This window comes from Alligator mississippiensis, chromosome 2, assembly GCF_030867095.1.
Source record: "Alligator mississippiensis isolate rAllMis1 chromosome 2, rAllMis1, whole genome shotgun sequence".
NCBI lineage: Eukaryota > Metazoa > Chordata > Crocodylia > Alligatoridae > Alligator > Alligator mississippiensis.
In genome coordinates, this window is record NC_081825.1 from 21678034 (window position 1) to 21702596 (window position 24563).

At 45.1% G+C, this 24563-nt stretch overlaps 1 protein-coding gene across 1 annotated transcript in view; it reads left to right on the forward strand.

Moving 5' to 3' along the window:
- Positions 1–24563, forward strand: part of HGFAC (HGF activator) — a 101103-nt gene that overhangs the window by 28977 nt on the left and 47563 nt on the right. The window contains exons 5-7 of the mRNA XM_006262648.4: positions 3210–3323; positions 7058–7189; positions 8934–9044. Coding sequence (XP_006262710.1) covers positions 3210–3323; positions 7058–7189; positions 8934–9044 — 357 coding nt within the window. The remainder of the gene's footprint in view (positions 1–3209; positions 3324–7057; positions 7190–8933; positions 9045–24563) is intronic.

Genomic DNA, 24563 nt, shown 5'->3' on the forward strand with positions numbered 1-24563 from the left:
GCTTTCATTGTATTTTTAGGGTAGATGTACAATATGCAAATTCAGTTTCTCCTAGTTATATGAGAGAAATGGAACCTCTACAAAACCACAGACTAAGGAGAGAAATGTGACTTGATTTCACAGACTAAGGAGAGGAAATAATCAATACAGACAATCAACTGCCCCAAGACAGAGACAGTCAGTTGTACAAGCACCCGTGTCACGAGTTTTGCCTGTCAGCAGCCAGAGGTGCAGGAACCCAGAACCCCTGCACCAATTTCCTTGACAGCTGGCAGGCTTCATGGCCTCAGCAGGGGCCACCACCCCTCCAGTTTTCAGCCTGCTGCACCTGAACACGTGCAGTGTCACCCATGGCACGAGTTTTGCTGGTCAGCAGTCTGAGGTGCAGTTCCCCCCAAGCCCCCACACCGATCTTCTTGAAACTTGGCAGGCTCCGTGGCCTCATCAGGAGCTACCCCCCCTGTGGTGTAACACATACACGTGATATGAATTTTGTTTTCAAGAATTTGGGGTGCAGTTTCCCCTGAAACTTCTGCACCGATCTTGAAACTTGGCAGACTTCATGCTTTCAGCAGAGGCTACCGCCCTGCAAGTTTCATCCAAATCAGACAAAAAACCCAACAAAGTTATAGATATTTCATTGATTCCCCATTATACCCTATGGCTGGATTTCCGAGGCGGCTCCGAAGCTTTTCTGTAGCAGTTTGGAAAGCCTAACGAAGCCAACACTTAAATCCGGACATGCTGCTTTGGATGCCAAAGTGTCCAAAGCTTCTCTAGATCCAAAGCATGGTCCAAAACCTCGCACAGCCCTTCTAAGCACTTGGCTGAATTGAGGGGCTAGTACTATACTTGTCAGGAGCCAAAGTACTCCGCAAGACCAGGCCTTAAGAGGTTGATGGAAATTCCATTGAAGTCAGTGGCAGTTTTACCTCAGTAGGATTTTGTTTAGGTCTTAAGAGGGAAGAGTGCCATATACCATATTTTTCTGAGGCACATAAAGACAGAAGTGTGTGAAAAAAAGAACTATGGTCACGTAAGATGACTATCTAGAGGGAGAAGCCATCAGACCGGAAACATGTCTGAAGAGCAGTCTCAGTTCTGTGAAAAGTGTCTCATTCAAATGGAAAGTATTCTGGGAAACTGCAAGGTGGAGAAAAAAGTAGAAGTGTGAGAAAAGATGACTCCTTTCTTCAACACGGTTTGGAGAATTTGATGCTATGATGGTTGTTGGCAAATGTGAAAGCAGTTGTATGAGAGCTTCTCTCAGTGACGGGTCACTAGCACAGGACAGCCTGAGGTGCGGTCTGGCACGGCAGCTGCTTGGTGTGCCACAATAAATGAGGGGAAGTCAGATGAGGATGCCGCAGGGGAGACAGACAGGGAAATGACTCAGTATTAGTGGAAAGGAATGCAGCGAGGGCTTCTAGTTGGAGGGAGAAGGAAAGAGCTGGGGTCCTGCTTTGTTGGCTTGGGGATGGCATCAAAAATGATTTGTCTGCTGCTTCACTACCCTGAAGGACAGCCCTGTGAGAAAGCAAGAGTTTGACTGTTACAGGAAAAAAGTCTTGAGGACATTGCCTTTGAAGAAACATTGCACAATGTCAGTGTTTCACAACTATAAAATGGCAGACGAAGCAGCTTAGTCATCATCTGTACATGTCCTTTTGATGTTTCTGTGGGTGTGCCTACCAGTGAATCCATTCAGGACTGGAACATGGTTTCACTATTGTCATCTAGAGGAAATCACTGGACTTCGAGGGAGCTAGTCTAGATTTTTTGGCACAATGAAGTTCACGATCTATCCTTCAGTATGTGTTTTGGGTTGCTTCTTTGTCTTTAATGTGCGGCCATGCTTTTTACCTTTCGGGTCATCTGTTTGGGAGAACCACTAAGTTGGAAGCACAGTACCTGCTCAAAGCACATCTCTGTACTGTGGCTTCACAGTTCATTACTGTTCAAGTCCAGGGCTTGGAATGGCCCAGCTGTTCCATAGCACCAGCCTTTCCAGGGCATGGTTCAGGGCTGCACGCAGGGGCCCTGACACTGCTCCCAGCTGACAGCATTTCTCCTTGATTAGGAGTGGCAAACGCCAGGGCTGAGCCGTGCCTGGGTTCCATCCCTGCTGCCGCCATGGCTCTCTACGCGTCCACGGGCACAGCAGCACGCTGTGCCAGGGGGCTATGTATTCTTTGCCAGGTTCTCAGTTCTCCCCCAGGGGAATGGTGGGGATGCAGAGCGCCCAACAGAACAGCTCAGAGCAAAATTAGCAGTTGCCAGAGATTTTTCATTGGGGTCCATCAAGGGCATTGGCGGGAGCCCTTGCAAGCCAATTCATGCTCCCTTGCCTACTTGGGAGGTGATGATAACAACTCTGTAATCTTGGGCTGTGCTGTCACCAAGGCAGAGAGAGGTGATGGATGGGGACAGGGGCAATTGCAAATGCAAGCAAACCATTGCATTAGCTGCTAAGTTGGTGTAAACTAGCATGGTTCATTTGGCTTTCATTAGTTCACAGTAGCTGATGGGCGGCTCAATATGACATCCCACTAAAATGTCACAATCTGTGGTAATCTGTCACATAAAGTCTCTATCTATACTTGGCCCTGTGGGCATGGGGCACGATGCTGACAAAAGAGACCCAGGCTTTCCATAATTAAAAAAAAAAAATCTCTTGGGCACAGAGCAGCCCAGATATTCTGTGCCTGCCAGGAAAGTACGATCTGTGTAAAATTCAAGAGGGGTACATGATCCCACCAGTTATGCTTCAGTGTAAAATAAGCAGGGTATTTGTCTGGGTAAATGAAAACTGCAGCTTTATTTTTTAATCCCTCGTGTAAAGGAATAGCTCCATCTTGTGGACATTTGTTCTGTAGCCTTACTTCATTACCTTTGGTTTAACTTTATTGATATTGTGAGCAGTGATAATGTGTCAGATTCTGCCTTGGTTATAAAGCGCGCATCCATTTCATTCGGTTGGACTGCACTAGATCTCACTGTTTTATGATGCAGTTTCATAGAGTTGGATAAATGCAGTGACTATACAATTTAAAAAGAGCATTAAATGAATAAATATTGAAATAAAATTACATCCACAATGCAATTGAACACACATTTTTAATATTCTGCGTAACGAGGTAATATCTGACTCGCCAAAGATTGATTTATCTGGCAACTATGAGCAATAATTTATTTTATAAACTCTTTAGATTATTGTGCGAAGAACCCATGCAAAAATGGAGGGACCTGTTTCACTGCGTATGATCGTAGTTATTATCACTGCACATGTCCTGAGGAATTCACAGGAAGAGACTGTGAGATCGGTAAGTGCACCCTTTGGTAAGCATGTGAAATTACATAAGCAGGGAACTTCTTAAGGTTTGCGTCATGAAAAGGTACTGCCATTGTGATGTTAGACTGCTCAAGCACAAATGTTTGTGTAGGCAGGTTTCCAAGTGGTTATGACAGGCAATCCATTACTGACAGGACAGCTGCAAATAGCTTGATTATACCGTTATAAATCCACACCTGATCTGAACCACCAGTGAAGTATTTAGCTAAGAGAAATACAGTAAATCCCTTCCACCACCATTTTTGAAATGTAAATATAATTTGCACAGTTGTAAATGTATTCTCATACACATATAGCATTTAGGGGAGGGAGACATGAAAAACACCAGGATTTTATTTGAAGTGCTGTATTGCACACCTGCCCATGAAAGCTCTTACTGTGCTTTCAGTTTCGGTGATTTAACACCAGTATAATACTACTGACTTTAGCTAAGCTGCATCTGATTTATGCCAGGGCAAGTGGAGAGAGAGGCTGGTTATCCGGTTCTTATTGTGCTTTACCACCAGTTTTACTGCCACTCCAGTGGTGTTGCCTCTGGTTGACTACAGTTCAAGGTAGTTAGCCATGTTAATCTGAAGTCAGGCAGGAGGCAGGGCAGAGTGGCAGGCTATAAGATGCCACTCGGCCTGGCTTTCTGCCTGACTCCAGTTTGAGAGCAGCTTCTGATATTACATGAGTGCTCTTTGGAACATGACTCAGGCCTCTCTGGTGTTTGATAAAGAAGTCCTGCTGCTGCTGGGGGAATGGCATGTGCCCTGTACAGTCCTGGAGCCTGTAAGAGGGAACCCCTGCCCTGTTACTGGGAGAAGGCTGTGGGACAAACAAAACTTGTGAGGACCCTTTAAGGCTTGGGTCTTTGTGGCCCAAAGAGATATGAATCAGGAAAAGACAATATAGTAGGCAAGACAGTCAAGAATGTCACTAGGGAAAAGCCCCAGGAGGCAAGCAGCCAAAAGAGGAAAAGTGACATGTACCAACAATCACCAACGGCCCTGCCACAGCCACACTGAAACCAAGCAGGGCTGAAAGGACCGAGACCCCTTGTGCTCTGGCCAAGGGATAGGATGGGTTGGCTACAAGGGGAGGGAGTTCCTGATATAAGAGTGGCACCCTGGCTGGGGAAGGATGAGCAGCTCCCAGGCAGGCTGCTGTTGAGCTTGGAGTAACAGTAAGGGGAGCTCTTGCTTGCAAAGCCTCTTTTGAGTTCTGAGTTCACTCTGGTGAGGATGACATGAGTTCAGGTTGTTCTTTGTTTTATGAATACCCAGACAGGCTGTACTTTATGTTGTGGTTAGGATACTAAAACTGAAGGGCCAGGAGCAGCTGCGAGGGGAGGCGTAGAGGCTGCAATGCAGGAGCCTTAAAGCATCCTGTGATGTTTTAACTGGCAGTGAGGGAGAGGTGAGCATTCCCATGGCTGGGACAGCCCAGTTGCAAAGGGCTTAGCTCTTCCATGGCCCAAAGGCCAGAGAGGGAGAAATTAGACCAGTGAGAGTCAGAGGACAGGGAGGAGAGACATGGAGTACAGGGGGCCCAGATGGAACCTAGGCGGGTGCTGAGAGTCTCAGCACAGTGGCTGTCATCACAAGAGCCAAGGCCAGAATAAGAGGGCCTGGGTTGAAGATGGCAGCAAAAGCAAATAGGCCAAACCCACAGAATTGGTGCCTAGATAGATGTGACTTATTGAACAGGTCTAAGAGAGGATTATAACAGATTGATACCCATGAGGCATGGGTGTGACTGTTGAGGAGTCTGGAGCCACAAATATACTTTGAGGCAAATTAGCACCATCTGGGCTGAAGCTGGGGCTGGTTGAGATTGCTGAAATTTTGCCAGTCTAACCAAATAAATAACCTGGATCAAGATAGCATGTAAAAAATGCCATCCCATGGCACTGGATGCCTCCTGCAGGACTATTTATTCTATCCAGGTGTGGCAAGTGAGACACCAGGTGGCGGTACAGAGGAGCTGGGGTGAGGCAGGCTAGCTAGGGCAAGGGTGAGCAATTTTTTCGGGTGAAGGGCCACTTAACAAGTTTTGGTGAGCTCTCAAGGGCTGCATGGGTAGCCCCACCCCTTGACAGTTCCCTTGTCCTCGGTCACCATATTGGGACCATTAGTCTTAACCCCAACCCCTGACCTTTGCCACCGGAAATCCCTCCCCTTGCCCTGGAAGTACTCCTTTTGGGGGGAGGGTACTGCAATCTTCAAACTGGAAAAATCCCCCAAAACATATACAAATAGAATTAAAACATCTACTATAACTTATTTTAATTATATTTTAAAATATTTTTATACTGATTTATGTGTTTATGAAGTGTATCAAGAGATGATTGCATAATAGATCAACATACAGCCCTACTCCTATTGTGTGTGGGTGGTAACTGGGTGTATGTGGGGGTGTGTGGTTGGTGAGTGGGTGTGAGTATGGTGAGTGGGTGTGGGGTATGTGGTTGGGGTGGGGGCTGTGAGTGGGTGTGGGTTTATGGTGGGTGGGGTGGGGTGGGCTGCACAGGCTGTATGCTCCCACTCACCACCACCAGTCCCCCATTGTTTCCCTATTTTCCTTCCCACATGCCTGCCTGCCACTGCTGTTGCTGCCACTTCCCACTGCCATTGCCAATTCCCAGGGCCGCTGCTGCTTACTGCAGCCCTCACAATTTCCCTCATCACTGCTGCTTCTTGCAACCCCCGCCACTCTCTCCACTGCTCCCTGCACTGCCACTGCTTCCCATGCCCCTTCACTGCTGCCACTTGTTGCAGCCCCTCACCCACTGTTTCCTGCTCTGGTTCCAGCCCAGCCCAGCCCAGCCAGGCCAGCACCATGGGGCTCCCAGCCCAAGCATATGCGGGTGGTTTGCAGCTGTTTTCCTCCCCCTCTCTCTGTCTGATCTTATCTTACTTATCTTACTTACTGATCTTATCTTACTTTCAGATGGAGGGAGGATGGGGAACAGCTCCAGGGTCATGATATCAGAAGCCACAGAGGCTTCCGGATTGGGGATGGGGGAGGGGAGGATGGTGGGGGCAGGGTACAGCCAGGTGGGCCTTGCTGCTCAGCTGCTGGGTCCTACCACTGGCTCCCCCTGTGCCCTGCTACCGCTGTCAAAGATGACAGGCAGACAAGGACAGATAAAAATTAATTTTATAAAATTTTTAGGGGCTCTGAAGGCTGAATAGAATGGCCTGGGGGGCTGGATCTGGCCCACAAGCTGTATTTTTCCCATCCCTGTGCTGGGAGCATTGTTACTGCTCACTGAGGCTAGGTTTGCTGCAATGTCCAAGAGTAGCTGGCTCCATCACACCTTTCACCTCCATTCAGTCATCACCTATGAACAATGCATACAAGTGGGATAAATGTCTGTGTATTTTACTCTAAATTATATTTCTCACTTTTTTCTTTGTGAGTAGGGTCTGCAGCAAGGTGTCACTGTGATGGTCAGAGGACATAAGACATATAGGGAAAAGTCATCTGGCCCAAGAAATATTTTTTTATTTTTAATTTATTCTTTAATTTATTCTGTAATTCCCATAGTGTGCTTTACCATAGTGCCCAAGTATTTGCATTACAAAGGCTAAAGCCAAATTGTTTGATAAGCACATGCCAGGAGCAGGGCCCTTCAGGGAAAAGGAAAATTGAATCATTTGGAGTCATTCTTTGTACTGACTAACCTTCAAAATCTTTTCTTTTTTAAAATTTTTTTAGGGAAATGCTTTGATGAGAGTCTCTATGAGCACTTTGACCTTGGTGAAAGCTGGGCAAGAGTCCACCGAGGAGCAGTGGAGCAGTGCATGTGCGTTAATGGCCAAATTGAATGCCATGCTGCACGATACACAGGTAGTGTGTGGTATGACTGTCCATACCATAAGCATTATTAAATATTAAGTGTGGGGCTAAGTGCAAATAGTGTCATTGAAAATGTGCTATATTCCTAACAATGACTAGGTTCTTGCAACACATACACACTCCAAAAGAAAATGGCTTAATTTCTCCTTCCACTTACATAGGACTGTAGGGGTTCTGATAATCAGGATATCATTTAAAGTGCGTGCATAAGTCCATCCTTCTTAAGGGCAGCACTTAAGTATGTGTTGCATTTTTAGCACTCATTAAAGTGCTTCCTTATATAGGGATGCCATCCTAAATTTGGACAAGCAATATATTATATAATACTATATAACAGCAATACATAATGAGCAATAAATCATATAATAATTATAGTAACATATCCTGATGTTTACTTCCACAGTCTGAAAGCAATTTACGGTATTAATTAGGCTTCACAACACCACTCTGAGTTAGGTAAGTGTTGTGTCCACTCTGAAGATGGGGAAGCTAAGGCACAGAGAAGTTATATGACTTTCCAAGGAGCCTATTGGTATAGTTTTGGCTACAAAAATCCTGACTCCCAGTTACAAGTTCTAACTTCTTGAATGAGGTCCCTCCTAGCTAGTTTATTATAAATTATTACACAACTCTCTGAAAATCTTAGCAGTGGTGGGGAAGCACCTCTATAAACACTACCACTGCTAATAATTCCTGCTTGTGGTTAATTGATGATAATTTGCAACAGTGCTCACACAGACAGTAAAAGTAAGAACAGTAGGTCAGACCTCAACTGTTATAAATTATCATAACTATTTTTGATTTACATCAGCTGAAAGTCTTGTCCTGTATGAGAACAGGCTAAAAGATACTAATGATAGGGCTGTGCAAAATGGCACTGTTCCATTCCAACTTCAGTTTGAGGTGAGGCTGTTTCAACAGTGAGGCTGTTTCAACCCTGTTTTGACAGTTTCCTGGGACGATGGGGCTGGGGAAAGGAACTCAGCCCAGCTGGGCTGAGTTCTCAAGCCCAGCTGAGGGTGGGAAGTCAGCTCAGCTGGGCTGACTTCCCAGATCGCACCCAGGGTGGAAAGGCAGCTCAGCTGGGCTGCCTCACCATCCCTGCATGTTAGATTGCCTTGCCATCCCCCACATTAGATACCATCTAGTGCGCGGGATGGAGAGGCAGTCCAGCTGGGCTGCTTCCCTGCCCCCCCACAATCTAGTGCAGAGGATGGCAAGGCAGCCCTGCTGGGTTGCTTTCCCGCCCCCCATGATCTAGTATAGGGAATGGCGAGGCAGCCCAGCTGGGCTGCTTTCCTGCCCCCCACGATCTAGTGCCGGGGGTGGAGAGGCAGCCCAGGTGGGCTGCCTTCCTGCCCCCTGTCGGATCTTGCACTGGGGATGGGAAGTCAGCCCAGCTGGACTGACTTCCCATTCCCAGTGCTATGGTCGAAATGTTTCCACTTTCAAAATGTTTCGACTACCTTCATTTTGTTTTGAGGCTATTTCAATGACCTTTGTTTCATTTAGATTTTTCTGTTTCGACTTTGAAATGAGTCAAAACAGCATCAAGACAAAATGGCTGTTGAGATTTTGCACAGCCCTATGATGCATATACAGAGAGAAGATGTCTTAATTCGTATTACAGTTTGGTGCATATACCATCACATAAGATATTCTGTGAAATGCAAGTTTAAGTAGGCAGCATTTACTTGTATTTCATTTAGTTTTAATCTTCCATTTGTAATCATAGATTGTATCCATGACCCCTGCTTCCATAACAGTTCCTGTAAGAAGATTTCCTTTACTGGGCAAACTGTATGTAGTTGCAGAGGAGATTATGTAGGAAAATACTGCAATATTGGTAAGTATAACAACATGCCAGGGAGGAAAAAATGTTATTGATTGTTTATTTCCTCAATAAGCAGGTGAATCAGCATATTCTATTCAAAGTTTCTGCATACTTCGTATGATTATTCTACCAAAATACCTTACAAGCACTTTCTATTTAAGTCATTTAACATATTTATTCTGGGTAAAACATATTGTAATCTTTCCCTGGGTCTTGATATTACAAACACTTATGTATGATCTGAACTTTATGCACACCAATAGTCTAATTGCATTACTTAGGTGTATAAACTTGTGCATTTGCTTGGGTATTGGCTGGATTGGGGCCCAAGGCATGTATTATAGTTAGAGCTCAAATGCTCCCTCACAAAACCATGCATATTGTATTGTTTCAACATAAACAGATTTTATTTTAACAAGGTGTGTCGTAACTTGTTAGCTAAATGCAGTTAATAGGTGTAGACTCCAGTAAAAAATGTATGCGTTTCCTTTTAGTCATCTTGGGCCTCTCATTTTCTCTAGATTTGCACCAATGTAACTCCACTGATACTCCTGATTTCTATAGGTGAGAGTGAGAATGGGCTCTGGCCCTTGATGTGACCTGTTATGTTAGTGCTTTGTTGCTTCTTGTTTGAGCTTCAAAGTGGTATAATGTTTGAGGTAACTTTCTCACAGGAGCTTTGTTGTTTGTCAGTGTGTGGATTAAATATATTTAAAAGTTTATCTGTTCACTAAATCTTCACTTCCAAGCAATGCCAATGGCTATCTTTCAAATATAGCAGTTGTTGTGCATAAATTACTGTCAGCTTTCAGCCGTATCACACTATGATCCTGTCATCTCATAGCCTAAGCAGTGTATGTGAATCCTAGGGAACCAAGAGTCACTTGAGAGACTCTTATTAACTGTAGCTAATGCTGGACCCAGCTAGATGAATGCTTGGATAAGAAACCTCTGAAGAATGCTTACACTTGTCATTGTTCATTATTGTTCTCTTTTTCCATCAGAGGAAGAGGTGTAATAATCCATCAGAACTAATCTTAGGCAGTTTAAATGACCAACAGTACACTGTGGGTAATGAAAAACAGTGTGGAAAGTCAAATGAAACAGCTTGTGAACAACCTAAAGCCTGAAAGATATTTATGCAGATTGTCCAGTGATCAAACATGAATAACAAATAAATGTCTGCAACCTGGAGAGGATTTCAGTGTGTAACAAGAAAACAGATAAGCCTGCGGTGACTAATCTTACAGCTCTACTTCTCTGACCTTTAGGATGGGCTAGCAGTCGGTTTACAAGAATCATCCTGCTCTTTGTCTTACTAAAATATTATCCCTGGCAGCATTCTCTGGGCAGCCACGACTGATGTTTTATAGCCACTGAGTGTGTGAAACACAATGCAAAGGAGAGGGTTAAAGACGGATTTAGTCTTTGGTTTCAAGGAGTCTTGCAGTGAGTGCAGTATGTGCTGAATTCTGAGGTAGGCATGGAAGGAAGATGAAGAAAACAGGAGTGGGAGGCAGGCAACAGCTCACCTAGAAAGGCAAGTGCTGGAGTACTGTACAGAGAAGTAAGCCTTTTTCCTGATCCTGCAGTATTAACTCTGCTGGAAGGGAAGTCTTACCAGGGGTTATGTGGCATCAGTGGATAATCATACATTCCTGAAAGCCATTTATAGTATCAATCCACATGATTAAAAAAGAAAAAGCTTAGAAAAATATCCAAAAAGGGAAGTCCTCCAGGTTTGTTAGTTGACCCTGTGGATCTTCAGAGGGCTAGGTCATCAATTCAGTAAGATCATCACCTGCCTGCGAGCCAGTGAGGTTGCCTGGCCAAAAGAAGGGGAGCTTGCTTTGCAATTCCATGCATGCTCTTCCAGGCATTCCTTGAAGCCGTAGGAGGAGCTGTGCACTGTTTTCCAGAACTCCTCCAGAGGCAACATGACACTGTAACTCCTTGGCTAGGGACAGACATTACACATAAACCAGTGTAAGTGATCTGAAACTGGTTTAACCCTGTAAAAGAACAGATGTTCAGTGCACATAAACCAGTTTGAAAATGGCTGAAACTGGTTTGAGATAAACGTGGTTAAATGTAGTATCAGACTTAACTGGTTTGGGTCAAACCAGTTTATGCAATGTCTGTTCCAAACCCCTTGCTGGTTTAAGATAAACCAGACTCCCCCAGCATCCTGGCATGCTCTCTGGGCTGGGCAGGGCTCTCTGATCCATAGCAGGGCTGGCCCCTTCCCTCTGCTTCCTGGCCAGAGCTCCAGTAGAGACTTGCAGGCACAGTGTATCTGCCTGGCTTCTCCTTGCTAAGCGAGGATTATTCTCCCTGCCCCTCTGCTGTACACAGACACCTCAGCATTAGCTAGCAGACCACATGCTGGCTACAGTCCATGCTGTGGGAGACGACAAACACAGACAGGCTTTTGGAGATTATCAACAAGTAGCTTAATGTCCTTCCTTGGAAAACCTGATTAAAAAGAGCTTGGAGAGACGCTTTGTTTTCTTAATGGGATGATAAACACTGAGCTAGGGGTGATAAACATTCCCTGTTGGGCTGCTCAGCAGGGGGGATAATAATCAGAACATCCTGCCAGGGCCTGGTCATGCCCCTGTCAGCTCAGCATTGTGGAAGGGGAGGGAGGGCTGATCTAGCACCCCCCGGCTTCTAGCCTGACCCACCGCAGGCATGTACCTGCATTTCTGGAATAAAAAGGGAAGGTCTTTCCACCTCCAAATCAGTTCAAGCTTTGCAGGTTAGACTAACCTGCAAAGATTAAATCAATTCAGGCTCAGGCTTTTTGAATGTCTGTCCCTAACCCTTGATTGCAAAATGATATCGTAGCAGGAACAGTTTTACTGTTTCTTTTTGCCTGCCATTTTCCAACATCCAAGGTTGGAACACATCCCTACAGTATGGCCTTGATTATAAATACCACAGTGACAGTGTTGTAACTATAATGCTGGTTTGTGTCTGACTGGCTCAGAACAAGAAGCAAGCAGGTGCTGTCTGATTACTTGAAAACAATAAAACATTTGGCTTGCTAAAGAAGTGACTTAGCTGCCTGTAATCCATCTGTATGTGACTGTGTGGCACCCACACACACCAAGTAAAGTGAGAGATCCTGTTATCTGTCAAGGCCTTGCAAACAGGTTTAAAAATGAAAACCCTTTGCCAGGATGTATACAACTAAAACTAGGAATAATGAGTTAATGCTAGATCCTCCTAACCCTATTGTGACACCAGACAACAACAATAGGATTATGATTAAACTGTTTTGTGGGATTTGTGATCCCAGTTTATGAGAATGATTTTTACAGACACATTAGATTATGTTAGTCTTCTGTTGTTATCAGGCAGGGCATTCAGGGTGTTTGGAAAGTTTCATGTATTTCTGTAGCTTAAAATGTTTAGGTTCCTGAGTTCAATCTTAAATTTTAATATGTTGGTTTTATAATGCTTGGTTTGGCACTAATTATGATGTCTTTTATTTTACCATATAGTGATGAACTGTAGTCTCAAGATCAATTTCACCCACACTTAATTTTGGCTTGGAAATTTCTTTTTTTAAATAAAAAAAAAAAAAAATGATACCTGAACAGTAAACAATAAACTTAATGAGAAAGTTACTAATAATTTCAAGATCATAATAGTCCTCTCTAGCCTTGAAACCTATGAAAAAGATAGTGATTTTATATATTATTATTTTTGTAATTTTAACTTGTGTTACCCTGTTTACTGTGTGTTTTCTGGCTGGTCAGCTGAGCTAGTTTACATCATTGCAGAGTATATACAGATCCCTTTGGCTTCCTGTCCCCACCAAATTCTTCTAAATTCTTTGTCTTTCTTACATTCCCTTGTACTCGCACCTGAAATCCATCCTCCCAGCTGCATTTTTACTTTCCCCTACATACACCTATTACCACTTTCCCCCCTCTAGCATGCTTTATAGATTCCTGAATATTAAGGTTGCCAACTCTGAATCTATTCAGGGAGGTTTCGTCACATGATGTAACGACATTAACGACTTTACATCAGGAAGGCAAATGCACATGACTATTATGTTTAAAAAACCTACTGGACAACTGTATAATTCAAATTCAACAGTTAATATTTATTTTAATGAATACCTTATCATTTATCTCCTGGGAGACTCTCAGAAATCTCCTGGAGATTTATCTCTAATTCCTGTAAACTCTAGGGCAGTCCTGAAGGGTTGACAACCCTACTGAATATGCATATAACCTGTGTTGTTTTCTTATCCTCCTTCCACCTTAAGTATCCCTACCTCCCTACCACTCACCCTCTGTGGAGTCAAACTGATGTAACACCTAGCATTCGAAAATAACCAGGATTCAGGGCTCTTTTTTACCATTAACTTTCCTCATTGAAAGTTGCTTATCTTCAGGGGCTTGTTAATAAAAACGTTTTTCCTAGATGCTTCTGAAAGAGTGCCAGCTTTTAAAATGGCTACCATTTCCCTTTGTTTTCAGTACAGCTGAGGGAAGAACTTCCCTCATTTGACAGTGTAGCTACCATCTTTAAGAATGAAACCTTACTTCTACCGAGAACAACGGGAAAGAGAACCCCTCCTAAAATGGTACACAGACCGTTAGTAGGTTATTGCCCCCCCCCCAAAAAAGTTGTAGTTATTAGCCATTTTTTGAAAGAAAGCAAATCTATGTGAAATTCTTTGTAACAGAATATTATTTGTCAGCAGCTTTTACTGGTAAAAAAGAAACTCTCAGTATTGAGGAAGGTATTATTCAATTGATATACTGCTCTTCCTAACAAAGGCTCAGGGCAGCTTTCAGTAAGAAAATAGAATAAAACAGGAGAACGCTAAAACAACAACAAAGCTTAAAAGGGAATTAGAATATCAACAAAAAACAGAGACCCCCCTAAGCAATTAATATCACATCAGAACAAGAAACAGTCTGGTATTGTTGCTAAATTCTTGAAGGACCCATTTTCAATTCATTTCAATTGCTAAAAATAATAAACCTATTATAAAGTCTCTGTAAGTGTCTAAATTCTGGAGGAGATTTGTGTATGACAAAGTTGTGAATCCCTGTTTTAAGTGCAAAATTCAGCCTTCCTTATGGAGCTACAAGCAGTGATTCTTGCCTGGTGACTTATATAATTTGTATTAGAGATTTGCAGACAGGGCCCAGAGCCAGCCACTTTGTCATTCAGTTTCTCTCCCACCCCCGTCCTTTCATCGCTTTGTCTTTTTAAATGCAAAACTCTTTAAGGCAGGGACTGTGCCTTCTTATATGCTTTTGCAGTGCCTAGCCTGCTGTTATGTGTAGTTCTGTTACATAGCTAATGAATTGCAATAATGGTGATAACGAGCAAACAAACCTTTCATTCTGTGTGTGGACACTGCAGTTCAATGGATATGTAAAAGAAAAAAGTAGAAGAGAAATTCTGTTACTTCTCTCTGAGTACACCTGGCTTACTGAATATTAATGCTATTCATGAACCTAAACCTTTCTGGACTTCCTTTGGCATGAGTTTGCTTTCCAAGCAGAGCCTGGCTTTGGTACATGAAGACTACATGACTGCATATGGCAACTCCTAGGCTGGTTATGTGCTGGTTCAAGTTAAAAAAAATCTGAACATTATCTTCATAAATGTCTCCTATGCTCCTACTGGTTGCAAAGACAGCTATGTACAAACAAGCTGAATGGAAATTGGGGGGGTGTGAAATGACAAAGTAGGGTGGAGATGAGCTGATAGGTGAATTGATTTAGTAGTGGGAATGAACTGATTTACTATACAGGAGGATTGGATAATCTCATTTGGTGGTTAGGAAAGGTACATCAACTAGGCAGGTGGGTAGGAATGAACTGATCAAGAGAATCATGGTGAGTTGATTTAATATGGAGAACAGGAGCAAACTGATTTTGGGCCAGAGGGTTAAAGGTATCAGATAAAGAATCAGATAGACACTTGGTGATATTTTAAATAGGACCTAAACTTATGAGTAGATGGGTACCCAGGTGCTTTTGAAAATCCTATTAGTCTACCTGCCTGTTTAACACCAAAAACTTTTACAAATCTAGCTCTCGGTGATGGTGGTAGGGGGTGAGGAAGAACTGATTAAGCTGGATACCAGTAATGAGCTGATTGGGTAATGCCTGAAATTTGTAATGTGGCAAATGCATATGCATCCTTTTATTAACATAGTATAGAAATATTGAGATCTTATTTATTTTTGTACCAAGCTTCTGTGTCTCCTGTACCTGCCTAATAACAACCTATTTGCTGTAGGTGTAATTAAGCTAAAGGGTCAGTCCCAGGAATTCGTATACTTGAGAGAAGCAGTTAAGGGCCATTTGTAGGTCCTCCTCAGTATGTGCAGTGACAGCACAATTATCGGCATACTGAAGTTCCACAATTGAGGATGATGTAACTTTGGTTTTGGCACAGAGGTTTCATAGTTTCATAGTACCTAGGGTCAGGAGGGACCTGAACAGATCATCTAGCCTGACCCCCTGCCACAGGCAGGAATGAATGCTGGGTTCACAAGACCCCAGACAGGTGATCATCTAACGTTTTTTTGAATTTACCCAAGGTAGGGGTGAGGACCACTTCCCTAGGAAGTCGGTTCCAGATTCTGGCCACTCTAACTGTAAAATATTGCCTCCTGATTTCCAACCTAAACCTATTCTCCATCAGCTTATTTACCATTGTTCCTCATCACTCCAAGTGGTGCTGGGGAGAAAAGGGCATTTCCTGTTTGCTGATGATCTCCCCTGATGAGTTTGTAGGCAGCCACCAGGTTCCCCTTCAGCCTCCTCTTGCTGAGGCTGAACAGGTTCAGGTCCCTCAGTTTCTCCTCACAGGGCCTGTCCTGCTGTCCTCTCACCAAACGGGTGTAGTACTCCAATTGCGGCCTGACCAATGTTGCATAGAGGGGGAGGATCACCTCTCTGGACCAGCTTGAGATGCATCTTGGGATGCATGACAAGGTATGGCTGGCCTTGCTGGCTGCTGTCTGGCATTGGCGGCTCATGTTCATCTTGGAGTCAATAATGACTCCATCCCTTTCCGCCTCTACTTTCAAGAAGGGAACTCCCCAGCCTGTATGTATGCTATGGATTCCTTCTCCCAAGGTGCAGCACCCTGCATTTATCTACGTTGAACCCCATCCTATTCTCGTCTGCCCACTTTTGTCATGTGTCTAAATCTAGTTGCAGCCTCTCTCTCCTTTCAAGTGTGCCCACCTCGCCCCACATCTTAGTGTCATCAGCAAACTTGGACAATGTGGTTTCCACCCACTTGTCCAAGTCGCTGATGAAGATGTTAAACAGTGCAGGCCGAGGACCGAGCCTTGGAGTACCCCACTGCTCACATCTTACCAGGTTGAGTACAACCTGTCCACCACTATTCTCTGAGTACACCCCATCAGCCAGTTTTTTACCCATCCTACTGTGTAGGCATCAATGCCACAGTTGCTTAATTTATTAATGAGAATGGGGTGAGAGAGAGTGTCAAAGGTCTTCTTAAAGTCTAGAAAGACTACGTCCATGGCGACACCATCATCCAAGGATTTAGTTACCTGGTCATAAAAGGCAATCAGGCTGATCAAGCAGGACCTGCCTTTGATGAAAACATGCTGGTTGCTCCTGAGCATGATCTCCCCTGCTGGCCCCCCACAGATGTGCTCCTTGATGATTTTCTCCAAGATCTTCCCAAGAACCAAGGTGAGGCTTATGGGCCTATAGTTACTTGGGTCCTCCTTCCTCCCTTTCTTGAAAATAGGGACCACATTAACTAGTTTCCAGTCCCCCAACACCTGGCCAGATGACCATGAATGCTCATACAGCTGGGCCAAGGGCTCAACAATGACCCCTGCCAGCTTCCTCAACACCCTTGGGTGGAGGGCATCTGGACCTGCAGATTTAAAAATGTCCAGACCTTCCAGAAGATCCCTAACTACATCTGTGCTGACCCAAGGCCTGACAGAACTATCCCCGAGATTGTCCCTACCTCTGGCAGGAGAGATGTCCCTGTCCCTGTTCAAGAAAACAGAGGCAAAGAAACTGTTAAAAATATCAGCTTTCTTGTCTGGCATAGCCACAAGGTTACCATTTGAGTCTTGCAAGGGCCCTACATTGCCTGGTGCCCTCTTCTTGCTCCCAATGTACTTGAAAAAGGACTTTGTTGTCCTTAGTCCTGTACGCTAGCCTGAGTTCCATCTCTGCCTTGGCCTTTCTAATAGCCCTCCTACACTCATGGGCCGAGGAGGAGTACTCCTTCTTGGTGATAGCCCCTCCCTTCCATTGGTTGCACACCCCCCTTTTAGTCCTCAGGCATTCCTGAATGCCCTTGCAGAGCCAAGGGGGTTTCTGAGCACTCTTACCCACCTTGCTTCTCTCAGGGACTGTTATCCTTTGGGCCTGGAGGATCGCCCCCTTAAGGTACGACCATCCCTCATGGACTCCCTTCTCCTCTATCTTCTGGGCCCTTGATGCCTCCCCCACTAATCTCCAAAGCTCATTGAAGTTGGCCCTTCTGAAGTCAAGGGCTTTATCCTTGCTATAAGCCCTTGACACCTTGTGCTGGATAGTGAATTCCAGCAGGTGATGATTGCTATTGTCCAGGTGGTTGAGGACCTGCAGTCCCCTCACTAGGTCATCCCCTGTGGCCAGGACCAGGTCCAGCAAGGCGTTACCCCTAGTGGGGCTGTGCATCTATAAGGTGAAGGTCCTGTAATACAGCCAGGAACCTACGTGAGCAGTCAGAGCTGGCTGTCTGCTCCTCCCAGCAAATGTCTGGGTAGTTTAGGTCACCCATGACAATGACATCCCCTGACCTAACCGCCTCCATAAGCTGACCGGAGAAGTCCTGGTCCAGCTCTTCCCCCTGGTTGGGTTGTCTGTAGTAGACACCCACTGTAAGGTCCCTTTCGCCATGCTCCACTTGTAGTTTGACCCACAGTGTCTCCACCCAACCCTCCTCTAACCTGAAGCTAATCCTTGATGATGTGAGTTGCTCTTTGACATAGAGTGCAACCCCCCCACCCTTTCCTCTCTGTCCTGTCCCTTCTATATAGGGTGTATCCCCAAAAGCCCACCACCCAGTCATGGGTAGGGACCCACCTGGTTTCTGTGAGCCCTACTAAGTCTGGATTCTTACTGGCACTCAGGAGGCACAATTCCTCCTGCTTGCTCCCCATACTGTGAGCATTGGGGTAGAGGCACTTGAGGCCTCCTGAGAGTGCATGCGCCTCCCCCCTACTCCCAGGACATTGTTGCTTACCTGGGCATCCCTTTCTCTTGTCACCCTGCATGCTGGCGAGCATCCTCTCCACTCGGAGCGGCCCCTTCCCACGGCGAAGCTAGTTTAAAGCCTGCCATACAAGATCAGCCAACCTAGAAGAAAAAATACATTTATCCTTAAAGGAGAGATGAACCTCATCCCACCCTAGCGTGCCTTCCATACAGAACACAGGTCATTGTCAAAAAACCCAAAGCCCGGCTCGTGGCACCAGCTCCGAAGCCGTTGGTTAACTATATCAATGCAGGCTTCATGACGCCTACCCTGTCCACTTACTGGGAGAATGGAGGAAAATACCACTTGAGCTCTCATCTTCTTGAGTTGGTGTCCAAAGGCCTTGTAGTCTTCCATGAGATTAAAAGGTAGGAGAGATTAAAAATATTCCCATCCATCCTGTACTCAATGCTGATGCCATGCTGATGCCATGTGGCAGATGGTCATGGATGAGCATCTTGATAACTGCAAGTAAGATGGAAAACAGAATTGGTATGATCACGCAGCCCTGCTTGATGCTAGTTTGAATGGCAAAGGGCTTTGTAGCAGTGCCACTGCATAGGATGGAGGCAGTCATCTGGTTGTCAAGGAGTCTTAGGATGGTGATACATTTTCCTGGGCAGCCAAACTTTGATAGAGCCTCATGGTTAACAGAATCAAAGGCATTGGCCAAATTGATAAAAGCCATACACAGTTCCGAGTGTTGTTCTCAGCCTTTTTCCTGGACCTGCTGGGCTGCAGAAATCATGTCCATAATGCCTCTTGATGGTATTAATCTACATTGAGACTTGGGTAGGATTTTTTTGACAAGAAGGAGGAGTTGGTTCAGTAGAATGTGAGTGAGGATCTTCCTAGTGACAGAGAGGAAGGCAATACCTCGATAGTTTCCAGTCAGAATTATCTCCCTTTTTAACAATGGTGACAATATTGGCATTACTTACTTCATCAGGAATTTCCTTGGTGTTCCAAATGTTAAGAAACAGTGTGTGGAGCTTGTTGTTCATAGTTTCATCATCAACTTTGAAGACCTCCGCTGGAGTGCCATCAGGGCCGCTGGTTTCTTGTTCTTCATCTGTCTTGCTGCCTGGTGGACTTCTTCAGAGGTTGGTAGGCTGGCAAGTGCTTCCCTTACTGGATGATGAAGGATGTATTTGATGGTTTCATCCATCTCTGTTTATCCTGGTGCTTTTGGTAGTGCTCCTTCCAGTGGTTTTTGATGGCTCATACCTCCTTCATATTTTGGGAGAAAGAATAAACATTCCATATAATGCATCTCAGGTCCACTGACAGTCAAGCTTGGAGTTCTGATCCCACAAGTGAGGTAAAAATGTACCATCCTGCTCTGGGTCAATCAGCTCCTACCAGCAAAGATCCTTGTTGACAGTCAAGAGCCAGAGAATGTTGAACACTTTGCATACTTTGGCAGCCGTCTTTCAAAGAAGGTCAACGTTGATGAAGAGATCCAGTATAGGATCCAATGTGTCAGCTCTGCTTTAAGAAGACTGGATCATTGTGTGCTCAATGATCATAACATCAGGACTTGAACAAAGCTTCTACTTTATAGGCTGTAGTAACCCCAACTCTTCTCTACGACTGTGAAGCTTGGATGACCTATAGGGACTACCTGAAAAGCCTGGAATTCCATCATCAGCGATATCTCTGGAAGATCTTTGGCATAAAGTGGGAGGACTGTCACACAAATGCCAGTGTCCTCAATGACTCAGACCAGCAGTATCGACGTATTGATTATATATCGTCAACTATGGTAGACATGGCATTGTGTGCACATGCCTGCTGTACGTTTGCTAAAACAACTGCTATACTCCCAACTCAGTCAAGGACAAAGGACATGCAGTGGCCAGAAGAAATGCTTTAAGGGCACCCTCAAGGCAAACATTAAAAAGTGTGATATTGACTGAACAAATTGGGAAAAACTAGCCTGGGACAAGGTATATTGTACTTTGAGAAAAACCACCTCACCTGGGAGGCAGAAAAATGACAGAAACAGAAGGAAAGGAAACAAGATCAAGAAACTCGCCATCCAACCCTCCCTTTAACCACCACTTGTGATTTTACTAGAGAGTCTGCGGCTCTAGGATTGGCCTTCTTAGCCATCAACAGATTCATCTACAACCCTGTTCTTGACCCATGGGAGTGATCATCCTCAACCATGAGGAATCACCACCAACGATTAAACTAAACTCTTTGTATATCTGCAGGATCATTTATATTGTACACAACTACTCTGTAGATTATCAGTTGCCTTGGAACTGTAAAATGTCACCAGAAGAATCAAACAGCAGATAAATGAATCCCTCTGTCCTGTTGTCTGTGGAATGTAGGTAATTATTTCTTCAGACTGTGATGAGCTCCTGGTGGAATTTACAGACTCTGGATTTAAACTCATATATAAAAGTATTTAGTTTACACAATGGATGGGTTTATATAATAGCTTTTATGATCAACACAAACCTGCTGACTTCGTTCAGCTGAGCTTTTAGGTATTTTCCAGTAAAAAGGTGTTATCTATCACATGCTAATTGCAATGAATGCAGTAGACAATTCTGAATAACTTTGCAATTAAGAAGCTTCTTTTTATATTATGAATTAGCTTTCCTCCTGTGACTAGAAGCATTCCTATTTTACATATCAACTTGCTATTAGATTTAATTCATTACAAGGAGCTGCCAATTCTTCATGGCTTTTGGCCTGCACAAATAGTTTGTTTGTGTATTTTGTATTGAAACTACCCTTTCAGTGGGAATTTGTTTCACTGTTCAGCTCAGTCAGGCTGGGTGTTGTGTTGCCTTTTGCCAAGTGGAAAGCAGAATGCTAGATGAACCAATTATTTCTCATAAACTGGGTAATTAGGCTGTTCGCAGTTGTATAAAATCATAACTCTATGTGCCCAAGCAGGAATATTAATTGTAAACAAATGATTGACTCTTAGAAAATAATCATTCTTTGTGCTTTTTTTTATTATTTTCATCCAACAATTTAAAAGCATTTTACAAACATCAAACTTTAATCTGTGAGCTCTCAGAATTCCACATATGTGCTGCAGAACACTTTTTCCAGAAAGAGGAAATTTAGTACACAGAAATGTGCAAGTGGCTTTCCTGGGATCACACAGAAAGCGAATAGTAAAACCAAGAGCAAAGATCACCATTCCTGACTTCCAGGTCCATCCAATACACAGTAGACAACATTTCCTCCTCAACAAAATGTGAAAAAGTCTGCCTGTAATAGTCTCCTTCATACAATACTAGAAGGAACCACACATGAAAAATACTCCTCCAAAATATTCCCTTTTGTGTGGGAGTGTCTGTGTTTACAGCAGGTGAGACAGACACTTGGCTGGGATGGTTTAGCCAGGGATGATTCTGTCCTGAGCAGGGAACTGGATTAGTTTCCTTCCAGACCTACTTTGCATGAACCTATGACCTGTCAAAAGTTGGCATCTATTAACAGGTGCATTCATGTGCAACATTTTATGAAAATGTACTAAATTATTCAGGAAAATGGGCCTAGAGTCAGAGGCATAACTGGGCATTTCTGTGCCCTGGGTGGTGGTGGCAGTGGCCACCAAGGGCAGATTCAGGGGTTATGGTGATGCAGTCTCATCCCCTTTTGGTTGTACAGTGCAGCTGCTGTCAGAGCTCTGCATGTGCTAGGAGCTCTGAGCTCACTAGCTGGTCAGTGTGGGGTCTGGCCACGGCCCCTGCTTTCATGCACCTTTAGAGCCCAGGGGCTGAGAGCCACTGCTCTTTCTCTCCCTCCTCCCCTGCTCTCCAAACTGAATTCAGCAGCAAGGGAAAAGAGGGGAAGAGCAACTCAACCCTGGTCTCCAGAGCTGTGTCAAAACAGGGACTGAGCAACACTGCCACCTGTTTCCTCTTTCCCCCTGCTGCTGAATCTGGGGGAGGAAAACTGTAGCAGCACTCACCCCCAGGGCTCTGGAGTCCTGCAAAACCAGAGACTCTGGTCAGATCTCATGCCAGCCAGCTCATGAATGCAGAGTGCATGGCATATGCCGAACTCTGAAATAGATCACTGGCATCCAGGTTTATGGCAAGGGTTGTGTGCGTTAGGCCTGTACAAATAAGGAAGTATTTGATTTGGATTTGGCCAATTCAGAGGACAGTGATTCGATTTGGATCACTGTCCCAAACTGATTTGGCCGAAGCAGCTTCGGAAGATTCGACGCTGATTCGGAGAGATTCGGAGACTCGGTCATAATCTATAATGGAGAATCACTGAAATACCTATAACATTGCTATTTTTTGGCAGATTTGGATAAAAACAGCAGAGATGGAAGCCCCCTTCTGTGGGCATGAGGGCTGCCAAATTTCAAGGAGATAGGTGCAGGGGTTTCTGGGAAACTGTACCTTAAGGTGCTGACAATCAAAACTTGTGACGTGCGACTTTGCGTGTGTGAAACCAGCAGGGATGGTAGCCTGTAACAGGGAGCCTTCCCAGTGCTGAGGCAGAAACAGCTCACAAAAGGGACAGAAAGGCTGCAGGGAGAGGTGTATGTGCTGTTTCTACATCCCTCCCCCAGAGCACTGTGATTGGAAGGGGACTCGGGGAAAGATCACAGTCACTGGTCAGCTACAGATGTCATTTTTTTCCCCCCCTGCTCCCTCTTCCTCTTCTCAGTTTCTATCCCCCTGAAAGGCTGTCTTCCAAATCTCTGAATCTTTTTCCAAATCTTCTCCAAATCGATTTGGAGGGTTTTTTAGTTTCCCGGTTCAATTTGGATTTGGTGACTTGGCCTCTGAATCAGGCTGAATCTTCTCCGAATCAAATTGGCCACTGAAGCTTTTCATACCCCCAGTATGCATTGTATGTGCAGTGAGTTCTTTTCGCTTCACATGTGCCACACCACAAAGCAGGGCTTGATTGTACCCCACTCCTTGCCATGATCCTTGATCTACCCCTGGTGGCCACAGCTGGACTGTTGGCAGTAGCCTGGAGAGCAGCAAGAGCTGCTATTTTTGCACTCCCCTCTGCTGCCCCCACAAGTAGGTGCCCAAGGCGGATGCCTGCTTGTTGCCCGCCCCCCGGTTATTATACTACTGCACAGAGGTGGTTAGTCATGTTAGTTTAAATTCAGAGAGAAAGGACAGTGTAACAAGTGGGCATCTTGGGGCCAGTTGAGTTACTGGCCTGCCCACTTGTCTCAGGGCTAACCACCTGCCTATCTTGCCTGCCATGCCTTTGATGAAACCAATGTAAAGTTGTTAACAAGGTGGGAGGCTGCTCATTTACTTGCCCTGATGCGAAGGGCCTATACACAGCTTCAAACCTTCCCTTATACTGTGTTCCATGCCTTGTAGATGGCATCCATGTCCTAACATATGTCCGATGATCCAGTGCCCCCATACTAGGGTTCTCATTCCCGATCCCTCACACCAGGACCCTCACTCCATTGCCTCATGTCAAGATTCTCACTTCCATGCCCTCACACTGGAACTCACAATCTCTGTGCCTTCACATCAGAACTCTCGATCCCCATGTCCTCGCACTGGGCTTTCAATCACCCCCACTTTTCCTCAGGCCCTCCCTTTTCCTCAGGCTCCCTGCCCAGCTTTGGATCCTCTTGGTCCCCTCATGCCCCCATACTGGGGCCTCAATCCCCTTGCCCAACACTGGGCCTCAATTCTTTTGCCCCTGGAGCTTCACACTCAGGTCCTTCTTGGGGCTTAGAATTGCCCCCACCCTCAGAGCCTCACACCCGGCTCCCTTTATATGCCTCAGGCCTCGCTGTGGACCTGGGCTGTCTCAGACCCACCCCTTCATGACCTGGACCCCACCTCAGGATCTACAGTTAACCTGGGCCCTTGCTTTGTCTTCAGAGTGTGCTCCCCTAGCCTTTCCCCTCCATGGGGTAACCCACAAAGCAGTGGGGGCTGAGGCTTTCTGGTGCTTCATACTTACCCTTCACTGGGGTGGCACAGGTGTGACATTTCCTGGAGACTGCCCTGCCACTGCAAACCCCACCACACCATCCAGCTCCAGCAGGGTGTAGTTTTAGGTCATGCCCTAGGACTAGGATCCTCCACCATCCCCATAGCTCCTGCCCTGTACCTCTAAAATGTTACATGAGCAGCAACTCCAGCCAGGTGACTCTCTACAGCTGCTTGCAGCAAACTGCTGGCTGCACTGCTCAGAGCCTGTTCTTATAACAAGCAGCTGGGCCCTGTTCCCAATCAGGCAGTTGTGCCTGATTGGGAGTACAGC